Here is a 25,091-nt window from a genome sequence, read left to right as displayed (position 1 = left end):
AAACAACCTGAATCTTTGGCAGTGAATCAATCCTGGAGGCAATTTGTTCATGCTGAAGTCACTTGTGAAATCAATACAGTGTTACAGGCTTGAAATCAAACATGACTTACATCTGACAAAAGTTGAAGTGGTTCGGGTGGATGACAAAAAGAGAGAATGAAAGACCTAAAGAAAGGGCAGAAGAGGTTTCAGTTCCCACAAGGATACCCAGTAAGTCTCCCTTTTGACCTTTGCTTGATTAGTTTTCTTTGTGCACCCCCCCCCCCCAAAAAAAAAATCATCAAACACACACAAACACTCTGATTGTTCACGTCCTCCTTTACGCTCACTCTTGGATGCACCAATATCAGTTAATCAACAATAAATGTCATTGGTTAATCTATAACCTGTTATAACTGTGTGCACCAAACAGTTCCTATTCCATTCAAATAACTCTTACACAGTTGTTCTTTGAAGTTTTGGAGAGATCCCGAGTTTACTAAATAGTAGGGCAAATACTTAAAGCACATAATAAAAATGATTGGTTTTCAGTTCCAAGCAAAATAATTGTTTAAACACACGTTGATCTAAAATAACAGAGGGAAAATTAGTCTGGAAGTTTCCACTAGCACTAAGTAAATCAAACGAAGGGGGCTCATATTTTCTCACCTCGGGCTAATATCAGTAGATGTAATCAAAGAAGGGTGTTTCGAAGTGTTTATAAGAGGAACAATAAATAACGTCGCCTTATGACACTTATACTTGAAGGTGCATTTAAACACCTTATTAATACTGTAGAGCATATTGAAACACTGGAGAAAGCTTGACTATCTATCAGGTCAAGAGTCCAGAGTGGAAGTACAGTGACTGTGTTCGAATTCCTGTACTTTCATTTAAAATTTGATAAAGAACTTACTTTTCAATGATTATTGATTTCCGTTCTTTGTGTGTAGAATAAATACATTCCTTATTATTCTATAAGTCAGCAATTTGTACAATTATCCATAAGGAATAACTTGCTAAGTATAGCACTAGAACTTAAAAAGAAACATCTGAGGGTCTGACTTTTTCAACTCTTTGTATCTGACGTCTTTTCAATTTCTGTGTCCAGTGGTTTCGCACACTGCTAAAAATTATTTTCTAAATCAGTGATTTTGCTTATTTTCCAGTAAATTATAATTTTTTTTTTTTTAAAATATTCTTGAAACAAGATATTTTACTTAAAAAGCAACCTTTCACAGAAGGCAGGTCATCCTTAGGGGATGGAAATCAGCTGGAGCGCCCTCGTTTCTGGAGTAGTGCACAGAGTTGGGCAGGGTGGCGGATTTTGAGGGGATGGTTGGTAGAAGGCTGGACAACATGGGATTATTTTATTAAAAATGGGGTAGGTATTTGGATTTTTTGGAGGGCTCTTGGGGGGAGATGGTGGAGGGAGATAGACAATATTGAATTTGTGTGTGCATTCTTATTGTTTTTTATTCTTATTTAATTTTTTCTGAATATTTATTGAATATTGTTGTTAATTATTGTTGGTTTGTTGTCGGGCCACTGGGGTGTGTGTGTGTGTGTTTGTGGCAGGTGGGAATGTTCGGAGGGAAGGGTTTAGGTTCATGTAATTTGATTCTGTGTTTCCTATTATGTTTGTTTGATTTGTCATTGGAATCAATAATAATTGTCAATAACAATATAAAAAAAGCAACCTTTCATGATTTTTATGAATTGTGTACATAACATATATTTTGAAGCTTATTTTTCTTACCCCATAGGCAAATATTTTTTTCTTACTGCAAGTGTAAACCTTCCACAACTTAATGCAATTTTTCTTAAAGTAAAAAAAACTATTTGCAAAAGGGGTAAGATAAATAAATTGAATTCAACTTATATTTTCAGAATACAAGTCTTACACACTTAAGCTTCTAAAGTAAATATATGCTTTTTGAGGAAGTTTAGACATACAGTTGAAGTTTGAGGCTTGCATGCTGAAGAACACTATCCCCACCATGAAGCATGGGGGTGGCAGCATCATATTGTGGGGTGCTTTACTGCAGGAGGGACTGGTGCACTTCACAAAATAGATGGCATTAGGAGGAAGGAAAATTATGTGGATATATTGAAGCAAAATCTCAAGACATCAGCCAGGAAGTTGAACATCAGTCACAAATGGGTCTTCCAAATGGACAATGACCACAAGTACACCTATAAAGTTGTGGCAAATTGGCTAAGGGACAAAAAAGCCAAGGCATTGGAGTGGACATCACAAACCCCTGACCTCAATCCGATAGAAAAATCTGTGGGATGAAATGAAAAAGCGTGTGCGAGCAAGGAGGCCTACAAACCAGACTCAGTTACACCAGTTCTGTCTGAAGGAATGGGCCAAAATTCCAGCAACTTATTGTGAGAAGCTTGTGGAAGGCTACCCATTTGACCCAAGTTAAACAATTTAATGGCAATGCTACAAAATACTAACAAAGTGTATGTAAACTTCTTACCCACTGGATATGTGATGAATGAAATACATCATTCTCTCTACTATTATTCTGACATTTAAATACTTTTAAATATAATACTTAAAATACTGATCCTAAATTACCTAAGACAGGAATGTTTTCTACGATTAAATGTCAGGAATTGTGAGTTTGAATGTATTTGGCTAAGGTGTATGTAAATTTCTGACTTCAACTGTAGTTCTAAAGTAATACTTAAATAGTAAAAACATTATTATATTCATAATACTATATTACTATTATTTTTACAGTTCGAAAACATCAGATATACACTTTCAATTATACAAGTATATGCTCTGTGACCTTATACAATAAATAACTTAATTGGAGACGTTATGCATAAACTACCCATTTGCTCAATCTTTTTCACATAAACACCCAAGGATTGTCTTTCTGTTGTTGCTGTTTTTCAATGTTGGACAGAGACAAGAAACCCGTTCATCAGCAGGTGAGGGACAAGAGAAGAGGGAGACAAAAAGACATTCTCAAGAGACTCAAAACCTGTCCAAGGTTGATGAGAACAATATATATTTGTGGGGGCCTGCATGTGTTCAGATGAAAATAGCCTTCAGCCAAGCAAAGTTAACCTCATATTAGTCATATTGAGCACTTCACCTGGGCTCGACGAACCGGGAGAGTCTGTTTGTTGTAGCTGCCAGCCTTGATTTGAGTGGTGGGTGGATGAGACGAGGCAGTTTGGAAGGTCTAAACCAAAGGGCCAGATCACACTCGCTACCTGGGTAATTGTTAACACATTTCTGAGGTTTAGGTTTTACTTTGAGCTAAATATTTTACCTAGATGGAGTCTGTGTACAGCTGTAGAACTAATCAGTCTCATTTCATGAACGCTGGGAAATCGTACGAAGAAAAATCTAAATTTGACAGATACCCCCCACCCCACTCATCTCACTTCAAAGTGATCCTTGAGAAACACTTATTAAAATTTCTGGGCCAAGTTTATCCAGAGCGCACAGAGCAAACAAACTTATGGATTGTATTTTTGCAGTGAAATAAAACAGTCAATAAAGCAAAGAAAAGAACGACATCGTTGAAAGTAAATGAGCGCTATTTCTACTGCAGATGGTGCAGAGAACAGGAAATGACATACGCAGGAGGACAAGATGTTGGACACACAGACTGTTTACTGTACAACTGATTGCCAGATGAGAGACGCGCAATGTTGATTGAAGGCTGGGCTGATTTCGCACACAGAGATCCGATAGGATCTCGTGAGCAGAACAGGCAAAATGTGCTTTCATAGTGACACATCGTTCTTGTTGGAAATGTCTGGCATGTTTTAAATTGATTTGTAACTTTTTGCCACATGCTACGTACTGTTGCAACAATGCAACATGCTATATGCAAGTTTTATTATGGGACTATGGTGAGAAAGCATCTGAAAGGAAAATAAAAGCAAATTTAAATTGGACTCAAAATGTTGAAGACCCTCCATGGTGTGTTCTTGCAAGCCAGAGATCTACACTTTTTGGGCTATTTCTGCCACCTTGTGGCACACTCAGCAATGTGCAGTTGACATGAATGCTGTTTTGTTTGTCATATCATGATGCCTCAGGTTCTACAGGCACAAAGTATTAAAGGTTTCAAGATTAAAGAAAAATCTCACCTATTGTCGTTCCATCCTGTCCCATAATGCACTTCATAGAAGTGATGATTTGCTCCACGACAGGAGGTGACATGGAGGTGGCATAAATTGCACTGTGAGAGTGAGTTTTCAGGTAGTCTATCAAATCCTAAGGAATAAAAAGCAAGACATCTCATGGAATCTAATGCAGTTAAACTTTACCAAAATATCATATTTCAAATCTTGGGAAATGGTTTAGGAAAATTGGATGATTGACTAAGATGGTTTATCCAGTAAATGAATACTACTTTTGAAAAGTTACCATGTCCTGTGGTGAAACACTCTGTACTATACATCTAAAACAGCATTACTTTTTTTTAAATATAATTATTAGAAATTGAGCTTTTATGACCAGAATAATAAAAAGACTACATGAAATATTCTTATTTTTATAAACTGTCACACCGCAGGACCATTTTAAAGTAGGCAAAAAAAAAAAGGGATTCAAAATAGTGAAAAACTGAAAATAAATTGTGACCATTTACAATTAATAAATTGTGTATTTTCCTTTATATGCTAATTTTATTCTAAAATCATGAAAAAGTACATGGATACGTTATGCCTCCACCACACCTAAATATTTTATGGGCTTTCATAGAACATTCTTTAAATGTGTTAATTACAATTTAAAGGGATAGTTCCCCCCAAAATGAAAATTCTCAAATGATTTACTCACATTCTTTCTTCTGCAGAACACAAAAAATATTTCATAGAAGAATATCTCTGCTCTGAACAGCTCTGTAGGACTTCACAATGCAAGTGAGTGGGTGCTAAAATGTTGAAAATCCTATTATAGGTGTGGGTGAGAAACAGATCAATATTGAAGTCATTTTTTATCATAAATTCTCCTCCTTGCACAGTAGGTTGCGATAAGCATGAAGACTGTGAATCAGCTAAGACAGAAAAAGGAGAACGAGAAAGTGAAGTGGAGACTGACTGAGCAGGGAGGAGAATTGATAGTAAAAAAGGACTTAAATATTGATCTGTTTCTCACCCACACCGATAACATCTCTTCAGAATATATGGATTTAACCACTGTCTGGAGTACTTTTATGTTGGCCTTTTGTCGATTTTGGAGCTAAAAAATGTTGGCACCCATTCACTTGCATTGTATGAACTGAGAAATTGTACAAAAAAAAAAATCAACTAAGTAGTAATTCTCCAAATAACTGAACTATTCCTTTTTAAGCTCAATCGACAGCATTTGTGGCATGATGTTGATTACCAAAAGAAAAAAGAAAAATGGACCATTTAATAAAAAAAAAAAAAGCAGCAGCAAAAATCACTGTTATAGTAAGGCACTTACAATGGAGGTGAATGGGGCCAGTCCATAAATGTTAAAATACACAGTTTCAAAAGTACAGCAACAAGATTTAAACATTTGATGTGTTAGCATGATTTTAGCATCATAAAACCACTTACTAACTTTAACTGTGCAAGGTTACATCTAATATTACAACTTTGTTGTCATGATGACGTAACGCCAGTAAACCATGCAATCTGGTATACGCTGTACATAACACTGGTAAATCCCTAATTTGAACAGACTAAAATCATGTTAACACATATAATATTTACATCTTGTGACAATACTTTTGAAACTTTGTATATGTTAACATTTATGGACTGGCCCCATTCACTTCCATTGCAAGTAAATGTGCAATGTACACATTATCAATGTGAAAATGAATAGAACAAAGGACTTATTTGTGATCCGTTTCTCACCAATTTCTATAATATTGCTTCTAAAGACATGGATATAACCACTGGAGTGGTATGGATTCCTTTGAAGCTGCTTTTATATGCTTTTTGGAGCTTCAAAGTTCTGGCCGCCATTGACTTGCATTGAATGGACCAAAAGAGATTAAATATTCTTCTAAAGTGTTTACTTTGTGTTCAGCAGAAGTAATACACATCTGGGATGGCATGAGGCTGAGTAAATGTTGAGAGAAGGTTCATGTTTGGGTAAAATATTCCTTTAAGTTGTACAGAACCCTGAACGGTATAAAAATGTTTGTGGGAAACTAATAAAGAAAAATTATGCTTGACTCATGACTGTGAGCAAAAATTGTATCTGCTAATCCTTTGAAATGCTTGAACCATTTCCTTTGTGATACTGTATAAATATATGAGTGCTAAATTATACAGGTACAACAGGCACAAATTTGTTGCACTTCTCCTATTGGTCAGGCATTTCATTCAATAACAAATCTGCTTTAAATGGTGCCGAACACTGTTCTGTACCTTTCTGCCTCCTATGTAACCTCCAGCAGCTCCGAAGCTCTTTGTGAAAGTGCCCATCATGATATCTACATCCTTTGGGTCCAGTCCAAAATACTCCACCACCCCTTTCCCACTGGATCCTAATGCCCCGATACTGTGAGCCTCATCCAGGTACAGGTAGGCCTTGTACTTCTTTTTCAGGGCTATAACTTCTGGGAGTCGCACAATTGAGCCCTCCATACTGAGGAAACAATGAACCAAAAATTTACATTAAAGTATGAACACTGCCAATTCCTTGGGATGGTTAAACAGGACCAGTTCTGTAAATTACACAACATGTACAAGTGTTAACATGTTCCAAACCTGAGGAAACCACATTAGTAGTACAGAATGCACATTTGTATGAATGAATGAGTGTTTAATCACCTGAAGATGCCTTCCACAATAATGAGGATTTTCTTCCAGGGTCGATGTGTTCTGGGTTGGCCATGAACTATAGCGTCTCTAAGCAGCTTCTCCAAGCTCTGCATATCTGGTGGGAGACGAATTAAAAGTGAATTAAACTGCATGTAAAATGAAAATATGCCCAATCCAAAAATCCATAATTGGTGCATTTAATTTATACAGTCTATAATTTTGACAAACAGCACCTAACAATAAATGCTAAATTAATTGTTATAAAGTATTTATAAAGTGCTGTGGTACATTATCAAGGTACAGCGACAGTATCAGACAGTAATACCATAGTACTTTTATGTATAGGATGTTATCCCATTCATTTAACTTGGTACTTACACTGTACATGTCCATAAAAACATGGTATTATCATGGAAATGTTTCCCCCAAAAACTTGGCATAAGCATGGTACCTTTTGGTTTGTACATAAAGATGTTGCTACTATAACAACATTTGACCCAAATATGCATTAAGCTAAGACTTGACTACTTTAAATATGGATAAGCAGTGTCTTCATGCCATAAAGATTAACAACACGACATTGTTGATACTGTATAAGCTACTTGTAAATTGGCTTTCATTCATAGCCCTCATTATAACTTTACATAACTGCTTGTAATTGGTCATAATTCTAGGGATCACAACAAATAAATTCATTACAAATGGTCAATGAGCCAAATGGTTTGAGCTCTTCAGTAATAAGAGTGAGTGTGAAGTTTCCCAAGATATACAAAGTCCTCTACAACCCGATTTGAGGGTTTCAAAAGGCATTCGATATTCACCTCAGGATACCTAATCAATTAAGAAGCTACAGTAACTTAATAATCACCAGCATTACCAGTCTAAACTGCTAAACGTGATGTAATTGTGAATAGCACAGCTAAAAAGCACCGGAGAGCTGACTTCTCCAGGGATCAAATTTGTATTCATGGTGTTTAACTGCACATGAACTGAAAATGATCCAGATTACAAATAAGTAATCTCCCAAAACAAACTCCAGGCCAGGTCAAACTGTTGGGTGTTCAACATTTTAACATGGGCAAAGGTCTGTTAATTTTCCACTAAAGCGGTTACAGCATCATGGATAATGTTTTGTGTTTGAACAGAAGCTTTGTACTTGTGTGCATTGAAGCTGCACTAAGAGATCAGACTTTACCTTGTACTATCAACAGTGGGGAAAAATAATGAGTGAGGGTGTTGAGACAGATATAGGAGGAGGATAAGTGGAACAGGATAAGTGATGTCTTCGTGTGCAAAACTCACTGTTGTGTTTAAAGACCCGGATGGTGGATCCAGACAGCCGGGCACCCAGCACCAGTGAGGCATGGTTCAACTCATCACTGAGAATCAGACAACCCTGCAAATAGGAAACACAGTGTCAGGTCACTGTGATCTTGCACCAGAACAGTTGTATGAAAGTATGTATGCAAGTTAACAGTTTTTTAGGATGTTCCTCCCCCTCTGAGCAACCGGAGTATGTTCTTGCGTGAGAGCGCAGTGCTTGAAGTTCATAAACCACACCTTTGAATTTGAACCTGCAACTTTTCAGTAACTAGCCCAGATCTTTAACCACTACACTGTACTACAGTATACCTAACTGAGAACATGCAAAAATTATGATAATAATAATAATAATAACAACAACAACATATTTATTTGTTTGTTCGTTTTTAACGCCATAACAACTTAAATTATTAATTTCATGAATTATCCCAGATGTGTCTGACTTTTTCTTCTGATTTTTTCAACAAAAAAAAACAAAAAAATCAGATTTCTATCAAGAATTATAATTAGTGAGGGCTTTTAAACACCTTTTTGTATATCTTCCCTTGTTAATCTGTCAACTGAGTAATTTGAGGTTGTTTTAAAGATGCACACCTCACGGTGTAGATCCAGCATCACAATAAAAGCAAAGTTTTCAGTTTCCATTTCTTCATTTGGTTCATATTAATTTCTGATATCATTGTAAATGTGCCATTAACAGTAGTCCAATTACAATTGATTGTCTAGATAAAGTGAGTAATATTCAGCTTTATACAGTCAGGTCCATAAATATTGGGACATCGACACAATTCTAATCTTTTTGGCTCTATACACCACCACAATGGATTTGAAATGAAACGAACAAGATGCGCTTTAACTGCAGACTTTCCGCTTTAATTTGAGGGTATTTACATCCAAATCAGGTGAACGGTGTAGGAAATACAACAGTTTGAATATGTGCCTCCCACTATTTAAGGGACCAAAAGTAATGGGACAGATTAACAATCATAAATCAAACTTTCACTTTTTAATACTTGGTTGCAAATCCTTTGCAGACAATTACAGCCTGAAGTCTGGAACGCATAGACGTCACCAGACGCTGGGTTTCATCCCTGGTGATGCTCTGCCAGGCCTCTACTGCAACTGTCTTCAGTTCCTGCTTGTTCTTGGGGCATTTTCCCTTCAGTATTGTCTTCAGCAAGTGAAATGCATGCTCAATCGGATTCAGGTCAGGTGATTGACTTGGCCATTGCATAACATTCCACTTCTTTCCCTTAAAAAACTCTTTGGTTGCTTTCGCAGTATGCTTCGGGTCATTGTCCATCTGTACTGTGAAGTGCCGTCCAATGAGTTCTGAAGCATTTGGCTGAATATGAGCAGATAATATTGCCCGAAACACTTCAGAATTCATCCTGCTGCTTTTGTCAGCAGTCACATCATCAATAAATACAAGAGAACCAGTTCCATTGGCAGCCATACATGCCCACGCTATGACACTACCACCACCATGCTTCACTGATGAGGTGGTATGCTTTGGATCATGAGCAGTTCCATTCCTTCTCCATACTCTTCTCTTCCCATCACTCTGGTACAAGTTGATCTTTGTCTCATCTGTCCATAGGATGTTGTTCCAGAACTGTGAAGGCTTTTTTAGATGTTGTTTGGCAAACTCTAATCTGGCCTTCCTGTTTTTGAGGCTCATCAATGGTTTACATCTTGTGGTGAACCCTCTGTATTCACTCTGGTGAAGTCTTCTCTTGATTGTTGACTCTGACACACATACACCTACCTCCTGGAGAGTGTTCTTGATCTGGCCAACTGTTGTGAAGGGTGTTTTCTTCACCAGGGAAAGAATTCTTCGGTCATCCACCACAGTCGTTTTCCGTGGTCTTCCGGGTCTTTTGGTGTTGCTGAGCTCACCGGTGTGTTCTTTCTTTTTAAGAATGTTCCAAACAGTTGATTTGGCCACACCTAATGTTTTTACTATCTCTCTGATGGGTTTGTTTTGATTTTTCAGCCTAATGGTGGCTTGCTTCACTAATAGTGACAGCTCTTTGGATCTCATATTGAGAGTTGGCAGCAACAGATTCCAAATGCAAATAGCACACTTGAAATGAACTCTGGACCTTTTATCTGCTCCTTGTAAATAGAATAATGAGGGAATAACACACACCTGGCCATGGAACAGCTGAGCAGCCAATTGTCCCATTACTTTTGGTCCCTTAAAAAGTGGGAGGCACATATACAAGCTGTTGTAATTCCTACACCGTTCACCTGATTTGGATGTAAATACCCTCAAATTAAAGCTGAAAGTCTGCAGTTAAAGGAGTTAAAGCAGTATTCGTTTCATTTCAAATCCATTGTGGTGTGTATAGAGCCAAAATGATTAGAATTGTGTCGATGTCCCAATTTTTATGGACCTGACTGTATATGGCGCCGCTCAAAAATGTGCACCCAGCACCATACAGTATGTAAAATAAAGCAGCTTTTTCACAGACTGATGACTAAATTCTTCATATCATGTGAGTGTAAATCATTTAGAAAAAAAAATTTTTTATTAATACTTTAAACTTTTTAATTTTTGATTAGCAAAAACATGATTTAATGCTTGGTTTTCTTAGTAATAGGCAACCTTTAAATTCCGTTTTAATCACATAATGTATAACTGAGAAAGCTAGATTGTTGTTTTAGCATTAAATAAATAGACCAACTCTGCAACAGGAAGTGAGGTTTTGAAATGGTGGGCTTGCAGCTGAGCACGTTTCCTGTGGCAATTTTGTGCCTCATCAAGAGTACTCCATTGTGTGAGCTACACAAACTGTGTGTTGGATCAGAGGGGTTTTCTATACCATTATAGTGCCCTCCTCTATCTGCATTAGTGATAGAACATGATATATATACACAAAGTGCTTAAACCAACATTGAAAAAAATTCACAAACCACTTATGAATAATTTAAACATGCACTGACAGGTCAAGGAGGGATCCTTGGTGATTTATCACACCCGGTTAGATGAGAAGCAGAGTATGAGAGAGACACTGAGGAAATAAAACTGCATACAAACCTTGCTAGCTAATGCAGGAATGTTCATGGAGTTGGTTGCAAATCCCATGCCAAAAACCATGGCTGACTCAACACCCAGGAATGAGGCCATTTGCTTCTCCAATTCTTCATGTCTGTCAAGGTTACCTAAGCAAATCACACAAAAGAAATCAGCTTAAGCAAACAAACACTCACTTTACTGTAAACAATAGCTAAAGAAACTCACATGCGTGTATATTTCAAAATCTTCCTTGAAAGCTCCTACAAATTTCTTGGCATCATAACTTGAGTCTCTATTTAGAACTTAGTGGTGCAATTGTGTTTAACCCAATATTTAACACTTTATCTACTTCGTCTTTTATTTTTATTACAGTTCAAGGCTGGGTCTAATGGGGGGCAAGAGGGGCATTGCCCCCCTAGATTTGCCTCAAGCCCCCTCAAAAAACTTCTGATGCCCCTGCCCTGACTGATCAAAACAATCATGGGGCAATCTGCCCCCTGGATTGATGACGAAGCAATAAACGTTATTGTTAAACATACAAGTGCCCAACCAAAGATTACATCCCTGTCACAGTTACTTTTTATAGTTTGTGAAGAATATGTGAGTTGTTTGCTCATGCAAAACATGCCGCCACAATGGAGATAGCCAGGCCACTTTTCCAGTATTTGCTAAGCCATTGCTAGGGTTTTCTAAATGCAGTGTTCATTTTCACATGATTAAAAATTTGTTTTAGTCTTTTGATGAATTTGACTAAAATGGCATATACTGTAGAGCTGGGCGATTTTTTTCAAGTTATGTATTTTCAATCATGGAATTGAGGTTTTGCATAAAATATTAGCAGACACTGTAGTAAGATACACTGTCAATCCACCAATGGCTGAATATAAAAGAAAAAAAACAAATGTTCATGGAAATGTGCTTGTGTGGAAATCTGCGTGGCTGCGTGCTCCAATGTAACATAGGTTAACAACACTGAGACTGAGATAAAAGCCGGTAATATTTCCATTTTTAAGTAGAATATTTACTGATTGCAAGTAGACTTCGTCCATCATGCATGTTTACACCAGCTTACACAATAACTATTTGCTTCTTGCGTTTTCAACTAGACTGACATTTTTCTGATATCTGGACTCTATCTGCAAGTGTTTTTGGTTAAACATAAAAATTGATTTGACATACTAAAAATTATTTCTAGACAACTTTCTACATGGACTTGATTTAGATATAAATAATACCTAAATTGGCTTGGAGGTATTTTGTAGTTCTTATTTTAAACTATTATTTTTGAACATCAGTGTTACTTTAAATAAATAGATTTTAATTTTACTTTTATGCTGTTGACAAATGTTGCACTTTTTTGTGCATTTCTGTTTTCTATAATGAAAAAACTAACCAGGTTGCCTTGAATTCTAATAAGGAACATGTTATTTGAATCACCCTGGAGTTACTTTAAAAAAAATACTTTTAAAATGAAGGATTTAGAATCGTAAATTATCTTTAAAGTTTGAAACAACCAAAAAAATATTTTATTTATTTTTCATATCACCCAGCCCTAATATACTGTAATTTTAGTCAACAAAAACAACATATTTTATTTGAATATAATGTGCAAAATGACAAAAACCATGTATTAAACTGTATGAATAATTGAAAAGTGCTTCTCTGTAACATTTTTTGTTTTTTTGCTTTAGGGGAAAATAAAAAAAATGTGTAACATCTGCAGTTTCCTTGCTTAATTTCCCTCTGCTTCTCTCATTTCTCTATCTAAACTCAGCAAAAAAGAAACATCCTCTCACTTTCAACTTCTTTTATTTTCAACAAACTTAACGTGTGAAAATATTTGAACATAAAAAGATTTACTAAGACATAAACTGAACAAGTTTCACAGACATGTGACTAACAGAAATGGAATAATGTGTCCCTGAACAAAGTAACGGTCATTAACATGTGGCCACCAGCTGTATTAAGTAACACAGTGCATCTCCTCCTCATGGACTGGATCAGATTTGCCAGTTCTTGCTGTGAGATGTTACCCCACTCTTCCACTAAGGCACTTTCAAGTTCCCCGACATTTCTGGGGGGAATGGCCCTAGCCCTCACCCTCCGATCCAACAGGTCCCAGACGTGCTCAATGGTATTGAGATCCGGGCTCTTCGCTGGCCGTGGCAAAACTCTTGACATTCCTGTCTTGCAGGAAAACATGCACAGAACGAGCAGTATGGCTGGGGGCATTGTCATGCTGGAGGGTCATGTCAGGATGAGCCTGCAGGAAGGGTACCACATGAGGGAGGAGGATGTCTTCCCTGTAAACGCACAGCATTGAGATTGCAAGTAATGACAACAAGCTCAGTCCTATGATGCTGTGACACACAACCCAGACCTTGATGGGCCCTCCACCTCAAAATCGATCCCGCTCCAGAGTACAGGCCTTGGTGTAACGCTCATTCCTTTGACAGTCCTGTCTGGTCCAGTGAAGGTGGGCTTGTGCCCATAGGCGACATTAGAACCTGCCTTATAACAGTCCTACATGCCCAGTTGCAGTTACCATCCTGTACCTGTCCCACGGGTGTGCTATTCAGATGTACCGATCCTGTGCAGGTGTTGTTACACATGGTCTGCCACTGCGAGCCCGATCAGCTGTCCTTCCTATCTCCCTGTAGCGCTGTCTAGCAGCGTACAGTCTCATAGTACGGACATTGCAATTTATTGCCCTGGCCGCATCTGCTGTCCTCATGCCTCCATGCAGCATGCCTAAGGCACGTTCACACAGATGAGCAGGGACCATGGGCATCTTGCTTTTGGTGTTTTTCAGAGTCAGTAGAAAGGTCTCTTTAGTGTCTTAAGTTTTTATAACTGTGACCTTAATTGCCTTCCGTCTGTAAGCTGTTAGTATCTTAACACCCGTTCCACAGGTGCATGTTCATTAACTATTTATGGTTCATTGAACAAGCATGGAAAACATTGTTTAACCCCTTTACAATAAAGATCTGTAAAGTTATTTGGATTATTTTTTTTTCTTTTCTTTAAAATAGATTGTCCTGAAAAAGGGCAGTTTCTTTTTTGCTGAGTTTATCTATCTCTCTAAATGTCATTATTATTCCCTAAACGCTGAGAAATAATGTAAGTTTAAGCTATAATAATGACAACAGGACTGTGAGTCTCTAAGCATTTATGAACAAGACACCTCACATGCATAAGTGTTTTAACTAATGCACAGATAAATTAAATTCACAAATACATTCACTTTCATAACATACTCTTAAACATTTGTATTGTGTTTTATATGAAACATTCTTCCCTCAGAAAATTCAAATTCTTACCTGCTCATCTGAAATGCATGCCTGGCTGCTGTCCTCACCCTGTCCCTCAATGTGGTATGTCCACATAAGCCAGACAAAAACAACTAATCATTTCTATTGACTTCTTACTTGAACACATGACCTGTCTTACACATACTATATACAGAACATACTGTATATACTACGTACACATATGCTAACCGTATATAGCTTAATTCTATTGGCATATGTACATATATTGTAAAGCCAGAGGATGATACACACCCCAACTGAGTCTAGCTCTTTTCAAGGTTTAATTTCTCCACTAAGGAACTACATATAAGAGGGTTTTGTTTTCATCTAGGCATTATTTTTCCAGTGAATTAAACACTCGCCTCAACACTGTACACTTTAGAGAATTCCAGAGGCATGCAGGTGTTATTGAAGCTATTAATGATTGCTCACCAAGTAGACATATGCAAGGTTTCTGTAATAGTAAACAATACAAAATAATCAGCAACTGAATTACTGAAGTATCTCCATTGCATTTGACAAGATTAAAGCTGAAGTACATGAAGAAAATGCCCCCCATCTGCCATTGGTCAAACAAAGAGATAGTCCAGCCGCCAGCTGACGCCATTGGTTGAGAAAAGTTGTTGGGGCGGGTTTCTCAAAACAAACAGAACAATTTTCAAAGCGCCATAGACAGTGTTCACAGTTTGAGAATATCAACCTATGAATGGCTAAATTATAGTGGTCTCTGCATATTAGGCTGTGATAACAGAGATGTTACATACGTCACCTTTAACACAGTCTGGCTGATTTGAATGGTGTTTGCTTTGTGGTTGCTAAAGTTCAGAGTGATTTTAGTTTATTTCTATGCGGTCACTAAGGTGTTCTAGGTGATTGCAAGGATATATTTACTGCTGAAGTTAAAAGAGCCCACCCCAAACCTCTTTGATATTCTGGTTCGTAGATATGACTTGAGTCATAAGTATGCCTTAGCAAGCACGACTAAATGGACCCATGTCTCTTTAATTCCCAAAAGGCAAAGGTAACCATTGAACACTCACCCATTTCTTGCCTGGTGCTGGCCACACCCACCCCACACTTCACGGTCACCTCTCCAGCAGCAGCAGCACAAGAGCCTGTGTTCTCTGCAAAGCCCAGGTAATTATACGAGCCCAGGTTTATCACATCCTTCACCACTCGTCCAGTGTATCTGAAAAAGAACAATGTTTTTTTAAACAAAACAAACCAACACCTAGATTTGCCTAGACTAGACTGAAGATTAGAGACCTGCTTTCATGCAACCTAAGTGAATAGAAAAGTCATTTTACTTTAGAGTGTTTCATGCATGCAGGCTTGAACATGACTTTGATCTCAGAAGTGTTTGATTACACTTAAAGGTGCACTTTAAGTTTTTAACATCTCAGTAACCATCTTGTTATTGGACACTTTCACTCTTGGATTAATCATGCCTGATTGTGAATAGTACATTTCTACAATGCCATCTGTAACTGAAAACTACTGAATTTGAATGATGCTGCATCCACACCACTAGGTGCCACTGTAAGTCCAAGTTGACAAACAAAAAGTTACTGAGTGCACCTTTAAAAATAAATAAAACACAATGAAATTGCAATATGAGCAATTTCTAAATCGCAGCAAGCTGTTATTATTTTTGTTTTTTTCCTCAGAATTCTATGGTGTTCAAATTACCATTCTGATTGGTGCACATCATTTGTATACAGAAGAGATGTCGCTATTGAAAGGCTGTGCAAAATGTTTTTTTAAATAAGTAAGAGAACAGAACAGAAATCGGGAAGGTGAATAAAGAAAAAAATAAATATCACAAAGAAATGGCCAATCATCTATCATTTATGTCCATATTGCTCAGCCCTAATTTTGATTATTATAACCAATGTATTTAAAGGTAAAACAGTCATGAAGTCTATTTTTCTGTAGTAGCTTTTTGTGTCCATCTGTACTATTTTATCAAGTTTTCTATGTAAACATGAGCTAGACAGATGTCTTTGTTCATTGTGCCACATCTCACTGTTTCTTCTGCATATTGCACCGGAACACCACGTTTTCATATGAAGAGTAAAGACATTCAACTTTTAAAAATGTATCTCGAAACACCTGCGTTATGTTCTATTCACTGCGTCTAGCTTTTTACCACAAAAATGTGTTGGACTTACAGTGTTTGGTCTGAACATCCCCTAAGACAGCCTACTTACTGAAAGGTCCAGTTGTAATCATTAGAAGTTTGTTCGACAAGGTCAAACATGGCACCAGGAACACTGCAAAGGGGCCTGTTGCAGCTGTCACGGATCCTCATGTAGAAATTCCTTGTGTAGAAATTCTCAAAGTCTTGATAAAGTGGAACAAAGTCCTTGAGAAAATAAACAGGAACAGATTTGCATGCTTGACATTTTTATTACGCATAGTGAAAACAACTCCTTATTTTTGTAAACTCTCAATTGTTCTGGAATCCAATATAAGGAAGAACAACATCCTTAAATTGTGGGCGTACACCAAAATAAAGCACAAACTTTCAGTGCCCTGAGGTACTTTACTATAACGGCAAACTGCACAACTTCCTTCCTCTGACAAAATTCCCTCGTCCTTTCCAACTTCTAACAATTAATTATCATTTTGAAACAAAGCATTATACACTTTCACTTAGCAGTCAATTCCAGTAAATGAATACAAGCTGAAATGTCATCATCATCATCTTTCAACATGCTTTTGTTATTATTGAGCAATAAAGTCTTGCAAATCTAACAGTGTTTCCCTCTATCATGCAGCTGCCAGGGAGTTTTATTCTAAACAACTTAGTTGATAATAAATAGCTTAATTCTTAATTTTTTTTCACAAGCCACACTGGACAATGTTTACCTTTTGCTCTTCCCTTTCACTGGCTATATGGCATTTTTCTATTTTCCACTCCCTCATGAAATCTCGAAGATATCCGAAGATTGTAAGGATGCCGTAGCCCATGTATGTAAGCACTGCAACCAACATGGGAGTTTCCTCAAAGGACTCAAAGAACGGCTTGCGGTGTTTTTCTCCATTGCAGGCAGCATGGTAAACCTGTAAACCAAAAACCATGAAAACACTGTAGTCATGGTATCATCACATTGCGGTAACTAATTGTAAGACTTGTAAAATGCCCTTGCGTGACAGAACAATGGATGCTTTGGTGTTATTTCAGTGGTTTAGCACAGGAGCAGTGTAGGCATGCATTTAAAAATGAAGAAACTTCATACTGTAGATACTCTTATAAAGCAAAAGCCAACTAATTTGCAAAGTGTGTGAATGCATGAAACTTAATCCAAAATCACCATCGGACTAAACTTTAAAAATATATTCACTCTGATCCCTAATCTATGCCTTACACAAATACAAAACTTGTTTTGCTATGTTTACATAAGGATAATAATAGACACAGCTTGGATAACATACAGTGCCCCAAAGAGTATTTGGACAATTATGAACACTTAGGACACACTTATAGGAATAGTTCACCCAGAAATGAAAATTGAAGAGAAAAAAAAAGCACATAAACGGCAGCATAAAAGTAATCTATAAGACTCCAATGGTTAAATCCATGTCTTCAGAAATGCTATGATAGATGTGGGTGAGAAACAGATTCATATTTAAGTCCTCTTTTTACTACAAATCTCCACATTCAAATAGCCCTCCACATCGCTCTTCTCCACTAAGAGTTGTTGTTCTTGTTTTCAGAATTTGCATTCATTGTGCATATTGCCACATACTAAGCAGGCAGGAGAATTAATAGCAAAAAAGGACTTAAATATTGATCTGTTTCTCAACCAAACCATTAATTTACCTTCTGAAGACATGGAATTATCAACTGGAGTCATATGGGTTACTTTTAGGCTGCATTTGTGTGCTTTTTGGAGCTTCAAAGTTTTGGACACTGTTGACTTGCATTGTATGGAGCAATAGAGCTGAGATATTACTCTAAAAAACTTTATTTGTGTTCTGCAGAAGAAAGTAATACGGGATTGCATGAGGGTGAGTAAATGATGAGACAATTGTCATTGTAAGGTGAACTATTCCTTAAAAAAACTTCTGAATTGCACTGCATTGATAGCAATATTTACAAAATATAAAATAAAAGTATCAGATCCACGATCAAATAATGCAAGAGTGTTTGCACATGGGTCCAAGGAGAGTAACTACAGCTGTAGTTCATCACATTAACTATGAACAGTTCCACTAAAAGTCTGACAACCAGAAAGTGTCCAAATACTTGACATATGCATTTAATAATCTAAAGCCTCCAAACTTCTTTCTGCCAAATGTTTTGCTAGAAAAGTGAGTTTGTGCTATATTCCTTTAAAATAAATGCCACTTTTTTGATATTTTGATGTCAAATGAGAAGACATTCAAACATGTTTAAGTGTGCAAATACTTTTTCTGCTCGGTGTACATCACTACACTTAGATTTGGCCCTAACAGATCAAGTGGTGCATTCAAAACCCTTTGATTAGCAGGCACATGTGACTAGTCATGCACTACTAACATCCTAGTGGAGTGTGCAATAAAACACAAGTCTATGGACTTTAGATAGACTATAAGAGTTAAACAGAGTTTAGTTTAATTATAAACAAAAGAGTTATGATGATAACAAAATACGTATCTTAAATTAATCCAAACAGTCGTCCACTGAAAACACTTGCTGTACAAAAGCCACATGACAAATTCCTGGACCTCTAACCTGAATCATGAGTTGCTTCCAGTCACTTCCACAAGACTGCTTTACAATTTATGGCACCAAAGTTGTTGTATTTGACTTAATCCATTACAAATATACATTGAAGCTGCATATTAACATTTCTAGATCAACACAGTTTATCCATCCCAAATTCTACTTGTGCAAATCTAATCTTTAGTTAGATAACAATGTTTCTGGTGCTGTGATGATCAGGAGTCATAAAACATCATCTGGACTACGTCTACATCTCAACTGGCTGCCATGATTTACTTTACACACGTGAGCATGCCATTAAAATGACAAAATCACGCCATAGTGTTGCAGTACACTATTGTCAGTATTGAGAACAGCGTTGTGTTGCCTTGCATAATCATCAGATAGCATAACACACACGTAGATAGGAAACAATACATATGGATGACTCACAATGCGTGATGCTGATCTCACCTTCTTGTCCTGTTGTTGATACTGATGATCACAATTATTATGATGATTCTTCACGATGCCATTTCTTCCTGGTTTAACACCATTGGCTGCATGACTATCCTCATTCTTATAGCTCTCAGTCATACTTATCTAAGATCAAACTCATGCGATCCGCTGCATGAAGACAAAAACGATGGAAAAAGAGTCGGTGGTCCGTTTGTGCTACGACGATAGAAACCCCCCCCTGAAATTCTAGCCTCCTCACACCGGAAATCATCGCCTCCGGCTTGCCGCGTCAGCCATTCAGAGCGCCAATTTCTCAGGGTGGGCGTGGTTCATGAGGTTCCAACCGATCTTAAAGGGGACCTATTATGCAAAGTTCACTTTTACATGGTGTTTGAATATAAATGTGTGTTGGCAGTGTGTGAACACAACCACCCTATAATGATAAAAATCCACCCAGTCCTTTTATATAATCCCATTAATTGTAAGCATTGTCTCAGGACAAGCAGTTTGCAGATTCTGTACAAAGTGATGTCACTTTGTACAGGCTCTACCCAAGACTGTTGAGGACACTGCCGAAGGACATGTTTTTTTGTGTGTTGTTTCGTTATAGCACATAGTGAACATTGGAACAGTATTGTGTATTGGTACAATGTTTGTGTTGCTCATCCATTGTAGCAAACCTGCTGAAAAAACTCTACAACAAATAAATAATTTGATCAAATAACCATTCGGAAACTTCCTGGTTCATTCTCAAAGTTGTTAATCCTGACGGAGTCTCTCCCTAATCAGTGTCTGACTATGGTTCAAACATATAGGGCTGAACACCACTGTTTTCGCTGTCAGTCATATTGCTCATGATGTCTAATTATCTGAAGCAGAGATGTCAAAACTCCACCCTATTCTGGATATGAGGTGGGGAGCACCAGCTCATTTGCATTTAAAGACACACACACAAAAAAACAGCTCGTTTTTATTTCCACCCAAAAATTGCCATTTTCAACATGCTATAATACATTATATGTATGGTATTTTGAGCAGACACTTCACAGACACATTCTAGGGACATCTAGGGGATGTTTAAATTACATCTTGTAAAAAGAGGCATAATAGTTGCCCTTTAAAAAGGGAGTTACACTTCCGCGCAGCTGGCTGCTAGAAGGAATGAACAAGACTAAGATTAGCACAAAGATTGTATCCATTTCCTGTTTTCTGTTATAATGTACATAAATATGAATATTCAAGCTACTGTTACATTCAGCCATAGGGGAAAAACTGAGAATACTGAGGGTGCTTCTCATTTCTGAAATTGCACATCCTCGTTTTCTGTCCTTGCTTCATTTCTTCGTTTCCTTGCTCCACCCACTTAGGAAACAAGGAAAGGATGGAAGGAAAGGAAAGGAGGACAGAGGAATAGAAGGAAGATATTTTTGTAAAATGGAATGTCCTGCTCACACATTACTTCAGAGCGCTGTCTCTGCGCAGCTGTATTACAGCGGAGCACTTTCCATTATATTGTTGAAATTTGATAAATGTATATTTTAATTATAACACTTAATATTTCAAGATGCACAGTTAAAGATTGTGAAAATTATGGTATATTTAAACCAAACTGGTGTAGCATGAATTAAAACTGCTGTGTCAGATATGAAGGGGGAGGAGAATCTGTGCGTGCAGCAGCGGTTTTAACCACCATGCAAACCTCGCACTTGCGTGGGGACCCGGATGTCCCTGGATGCAGCGCTTTATAAACGGCAATGTTTTTTTCCATCTGCTCTAGTGTGCTGAGGGGCTGCCATGCTTTGTATGTTTATTTGTTACAATACGAACGTTACCTATGAGTTTACCTAATTTATTTTGTTGAGTGTTTATATTCCGCAACAAACATGTGAATGCAGAGTTGCAGCAGCTGGCTGATCACATCACAGACACAGAGCAACAACACCTGGACTCTCTTATCATTATTCTGGGAGATTTTAATAAAGCTAACCTCACCCGTGAACTGCCAAAATATAAACAACATATCACATCCCCCTCCAGAGAAAGAAATATATTGGACCACTGCTACACCACTGTAAAGGATGCATATCACTCTGTCCCACGTGCAGCTTTAAGACTCTCTGATCACTGTCTGGTTCATCTTCTCCTGACCTACAAGCAGAAACTAAAATCAGCAAAGCCTGTAGTAAGGACTGTAAGGAGATGGACCAATGAAGCAGAGCTTGAACTACCCAGATAGCAATAAGTCGGCGGTCCGCTGGCGGTGTGCCGGCAGCAGAAGCGGCAGAATGGCGATATCGCAAACACGTTTGACGGCGGTCCGCCGGCGGCAGCCGCTTTTTAAAAGCGGCAGCCGCCTTCCTACCGCCTTCGATACGCGGACGGCCTGCTGGCCAGCCGCCGCTCCGCCGCCGTTATATCGGGCGGACCGTCGGAGGCAAGCGCTTTTCGAGCGATCTGTCGCCGCTTATTGTATATATATATATATATATATATATATATATATATATATATATATATTTATAGCATGCAGTTTATCAAGAATAATGATTGATCGAACCAGACAAATTTCCATTTGGCGTTTTAATTCCACATTTCAAAGTACAGTAACTGTCATTGAAACAAGATGTCAGATCACTGAAATATAAATAACAGAAAAATACAAACATTATATATACACACACACAAAAGAACATGCAGGTTTCCAATTTCTTTTTTTTTTTTTTTAAAAAACCACTATTGTAACACTTACAATAATTGTTAATAATATAAAGAGGTCAGCTCTGGGATGAAAAGAATTACCAGTAAACACAAGCAATGAGGATATATGGTACCAAAGAAAGTGCAGGATACCAAATAAATTGAGGTATAACATCATATTTACAAGTCATTTCTAACAATAGGTTAAGTGGTAATAATTTAGAGTAAAGCTCTGGAGTAGAATATACCAACTGCAATGCTGACTGTGGCACAAGGATTTACAAGCTATATGTAACAATAGAATAACAGTTAAGCACTGTGATGGAATGAAAGTAGAATTTTTGGTACTAGTTAATGTGCAATATCAAGTATCAGAGGTATGAAATAGGATTTACAAACTATAATAGAATTGTTAAGCACTGATGGAATGAAATAAGCCAATACTAAAGTCACGGTAAGTAGAATATTTGATACCAGATAATGTGCAAATATCAAGTATTAGATGTATAATCTAGGATTTACAAGCTATATTTAAAAATAGAATAGTTAAGCACTGTAACAATGAAATAAGCAGCAAATTGTATATGAAATAATTGTGATCTTTGGTATAAAGGAATGTGCAGGATAACAGGTATAATATACATTTTGACATTCAACTTACACATGCCAACAAGTGGGAATAAATATAATTAACAGCAGAAAATCTGGCTATAGAGAACACAGCCAATCAGAATGTCTGGAGAGGTTGGGGACTGTGTGGCGTTGTGGGCTAAGAATCACCGGTTTTCCCCGACCTCCAGAATGAGGCAGTGCAAATTAGCATATCTTCAGTGATTCCTCGTGCACCTGTATAAAAGCACAAACCATCCCATATTCATCCAAGGAGCTGCCCTCAAAGCAGGGACACGAGAGAAAAAAAAAAAAAAAAAAAGAGCAATTTCCACAGTGAACTGTGTGGATTGGGTGAGTGTAGTCTGACACTTTTAGCAGGCTTTTTTAGGGGTCTTGATGTTACTGACTGCAGGATAAAGAAAGGGTTCCAGTTGTCAGTGATGCTGGGGTGTCAGTAGTCAGCCTAGGTTTAAGGGGTCGGCTGTGGGTCCCTCTCAGCTGTGCGGCCTTTTCCACCTTCATGTTCAGATGCTCCTTTCAGGTAACGCGTAACGTTAACCTGGATCGCCTCATCAGTGGCATCCTGGGTTGCCGGGTTCTTCCGGATGGCTCCTGTAGAAAATAAAGATCTGTCATTCCATTTGAATGGTAATAAGGTCATACACATCTACTTAAATATAAAAAAATATCCAACTTACTTTGAACAATGGCCTTCAGGAACATGTCTCTAAAACATGCTTTATCCCCTACACCAGTCCAGGTTGTATTGATGGAAAGGTGATTAGAGAAGATACTCTGAAGCATTCAGCCACACGGTTGTCTTTAGGTGCCTCCCACATTTGATTGCCAAAAACCGAAGCTGAAAATACAAAAAAACATGTTACAAATTACATTTCTCTGAAGCTTCTCATAAATTTAAAATGTGACAGGCTGTGGATTCAGACTGTAGAATATGCAGTGTACGATCTTAATTTTACTTTTTAGATTACCCTATGGCGTTATAAACGAAATCGGCACACTTACAAATCGTTGCTGGAGCTCTTTATCCTGCCTCAAACTGTTGTCAAGCAATGCCAAATCTTCCTGGGTGTCTAGGGGGGAGTAACAGATCCCCTGGCAGGGATAACTCTCCAACAGACACATTGGCACTGAAACGTTGCAGCATAGCATTTTGTCGTCCATGCTACGCACAACATCGCCAAATTCCAAGACGTCGCAGCATTAGGGTTTGATCTGCACCTACAGGGGTTCCCAGAATAAAAGAATAAAGTAGTCAGTCCTGGTCCTTCAACTACTAAACTATGACATTTATATCTAGGTCTACTACATGTACAGGTGGCCCCAGTGGGAATTAAACCAACAACCACAGGTGTTGTTTGCAAGTTGTACCTGATTGCCCAGTGCGAGCAAATGTCTTCAACATTGTCCCAACTTGCTTCACCTGCTCATGAAGCGAGCCGCTGTCATCTGGGATGTAACAATATATTGATTAGCAATACACTAAATATAATAGTAATATAATATAACCACAATTATCATACCAGTAACTTTCCCTGTAATTTCTATCCACAGTATGTTATGCATGGCATACAAGTTCATAATGAAGAACCCTTATGATAATATCAATTTCATTTTTTTCTTTGAAGCAGAATATTTGTTTGTAAAAGGGAGGAAAAAGAAAATTAAATATTGGTATACAGATTTTGGTTGATATATCATACTGTACAGTGAAATGTGCTATTGTTATATCCCTACTCACCTGAAGGACGGATAGATCAGGCAAATCTCCAGTCAGGCCTTTGTAGAGTGTGCTCCTTTTGAATAAAACTTTCATTAGTGGGAAGTTGCATATCCACAGGTATTTTAATTCAAACATGCAACATATTGTAATAAATCTACAATATCCAGCCTTTACCTTACACCCTCGGTTGTTGCTCTACACTTTTATTATATTAAATACTTATTTATATAGCTTGCTCACTGTATAATCATGATAGCCTAATACTTATAACACAAGATTGCATCTTAAACGAATGACTGAGTTGAAAACTTGAATAAGAACGCATTTTACACAGAGGGGACCAGCTAGGGAAACTTATCTGCCTACAATAACTGTTTTCATTTGATTTGAGTTGCATTAAACATGAATAACCTTAGCCGAGTCCCCAGGAACATCGGGCTATTAAAGTAACAAGCCTATAACTGCGGTCTT

General features: G+C 37.6%; 1 protein-coding gene and 1 long non-coding RNA gene across 3 annotated transcripts in view; both read right to left on the bottom strand.

Moving 5' to 3' along the window:
- LOC127662599 (serine palmitoyltransferase 2-like) overlaps positions 1-19,844 on the bottom strand; it is a 39,297-nt gene extending 19,453 nt beyond the window's left edge. Inside the window, exons 1-9 of one of the 2 annotated variants that reach the window (XM_052153865.1) lie at positions 19,565-19,844; positions 17,293-17,487; positions 16,632-16,786; positions 15,462-15,610; positions 11,132-11,256; positions 8,068-8,161; positions 6,775-6,880; positions 6,370-6,589; positions 4,108-4,234 (exon numbers count right to left, since the gene is read on the bottom strand). In XM_052153865.1, the coding sequence (XP_052009825.1) occupies positions 4,108-4,234; positions 6,370-6,589; positions 6,775-6,880; positions 8,068-8,161; positions 11,132-11,256; positions 15,462-15,610; positions 16,632-16,786; positions 17,293-17,487; positions 19,565-19,708 (1,315 nt within the window). In that variant the 5' untranslated portion in view covers positions 19,709-19,844. The remainder of the gene's footprint in view (positions 1-4,107; positions 4,235-6,369; positions 6,590-6,774; positions 6,881-8,067; positions 8,162-11,131; positions 11,257-15,461; positions 15,611-16,631; positions 16,787-17,292; positions 17,488-19,564) is intronic. The other variant, XM_052153866.1, reaches the window with a different exon arrangement.
- A 2,304-nt stretch (positions 19,845-22,148) lies between these two features.
- The window catches only part of LOC127662556 (uncharacterized), a 31,465-nt gene continuing 28,522 nt past the window's right edge, over positions 22,149-25,091 (bottom strand). Inside the window, exons 4-8 of the long non-coding RNA XR_007972899.1 lie at positions 24,639-24,693; positions 24,269-24,346; positions 23,903-24,118; positions 23,578-23,738; positions 22,149-23,491 (exon numbers count right to left, since the gene is read on the bottom strand). This is a non-coding gene — a long non-coding RNA (uncharacterized LOC127662556). The remainder of the gene's footprint in view (positions 23,492-23,577; positions 23,739-23,902; positions 24,119-24,268; positions 24,347-24,638; positions 24,694-25,091) is intronic.

This window comes from Xyrauchen texanus, chromosome 22 (genome assembly GCF_025860055.1).
Source record: "Xyrauchen texanus isolate HMW12.3.18 chromosome 22, RBS_HiC_50CHRs, whole genome shotgun sequence".
NCBI classification, from domain to species: domain Eukaryota; kingdom Metazoa; phylum Chordata; class Actinopteri; order Cypriniformes; family Catostomidae; genus Xyrauchen; species Xyrauchen texanus.
The sequence above is the reverse complement of the archived record's forward strand: the minus strand, read 5'-3'. Positions and strand labels throughout refer to the sequence as shown.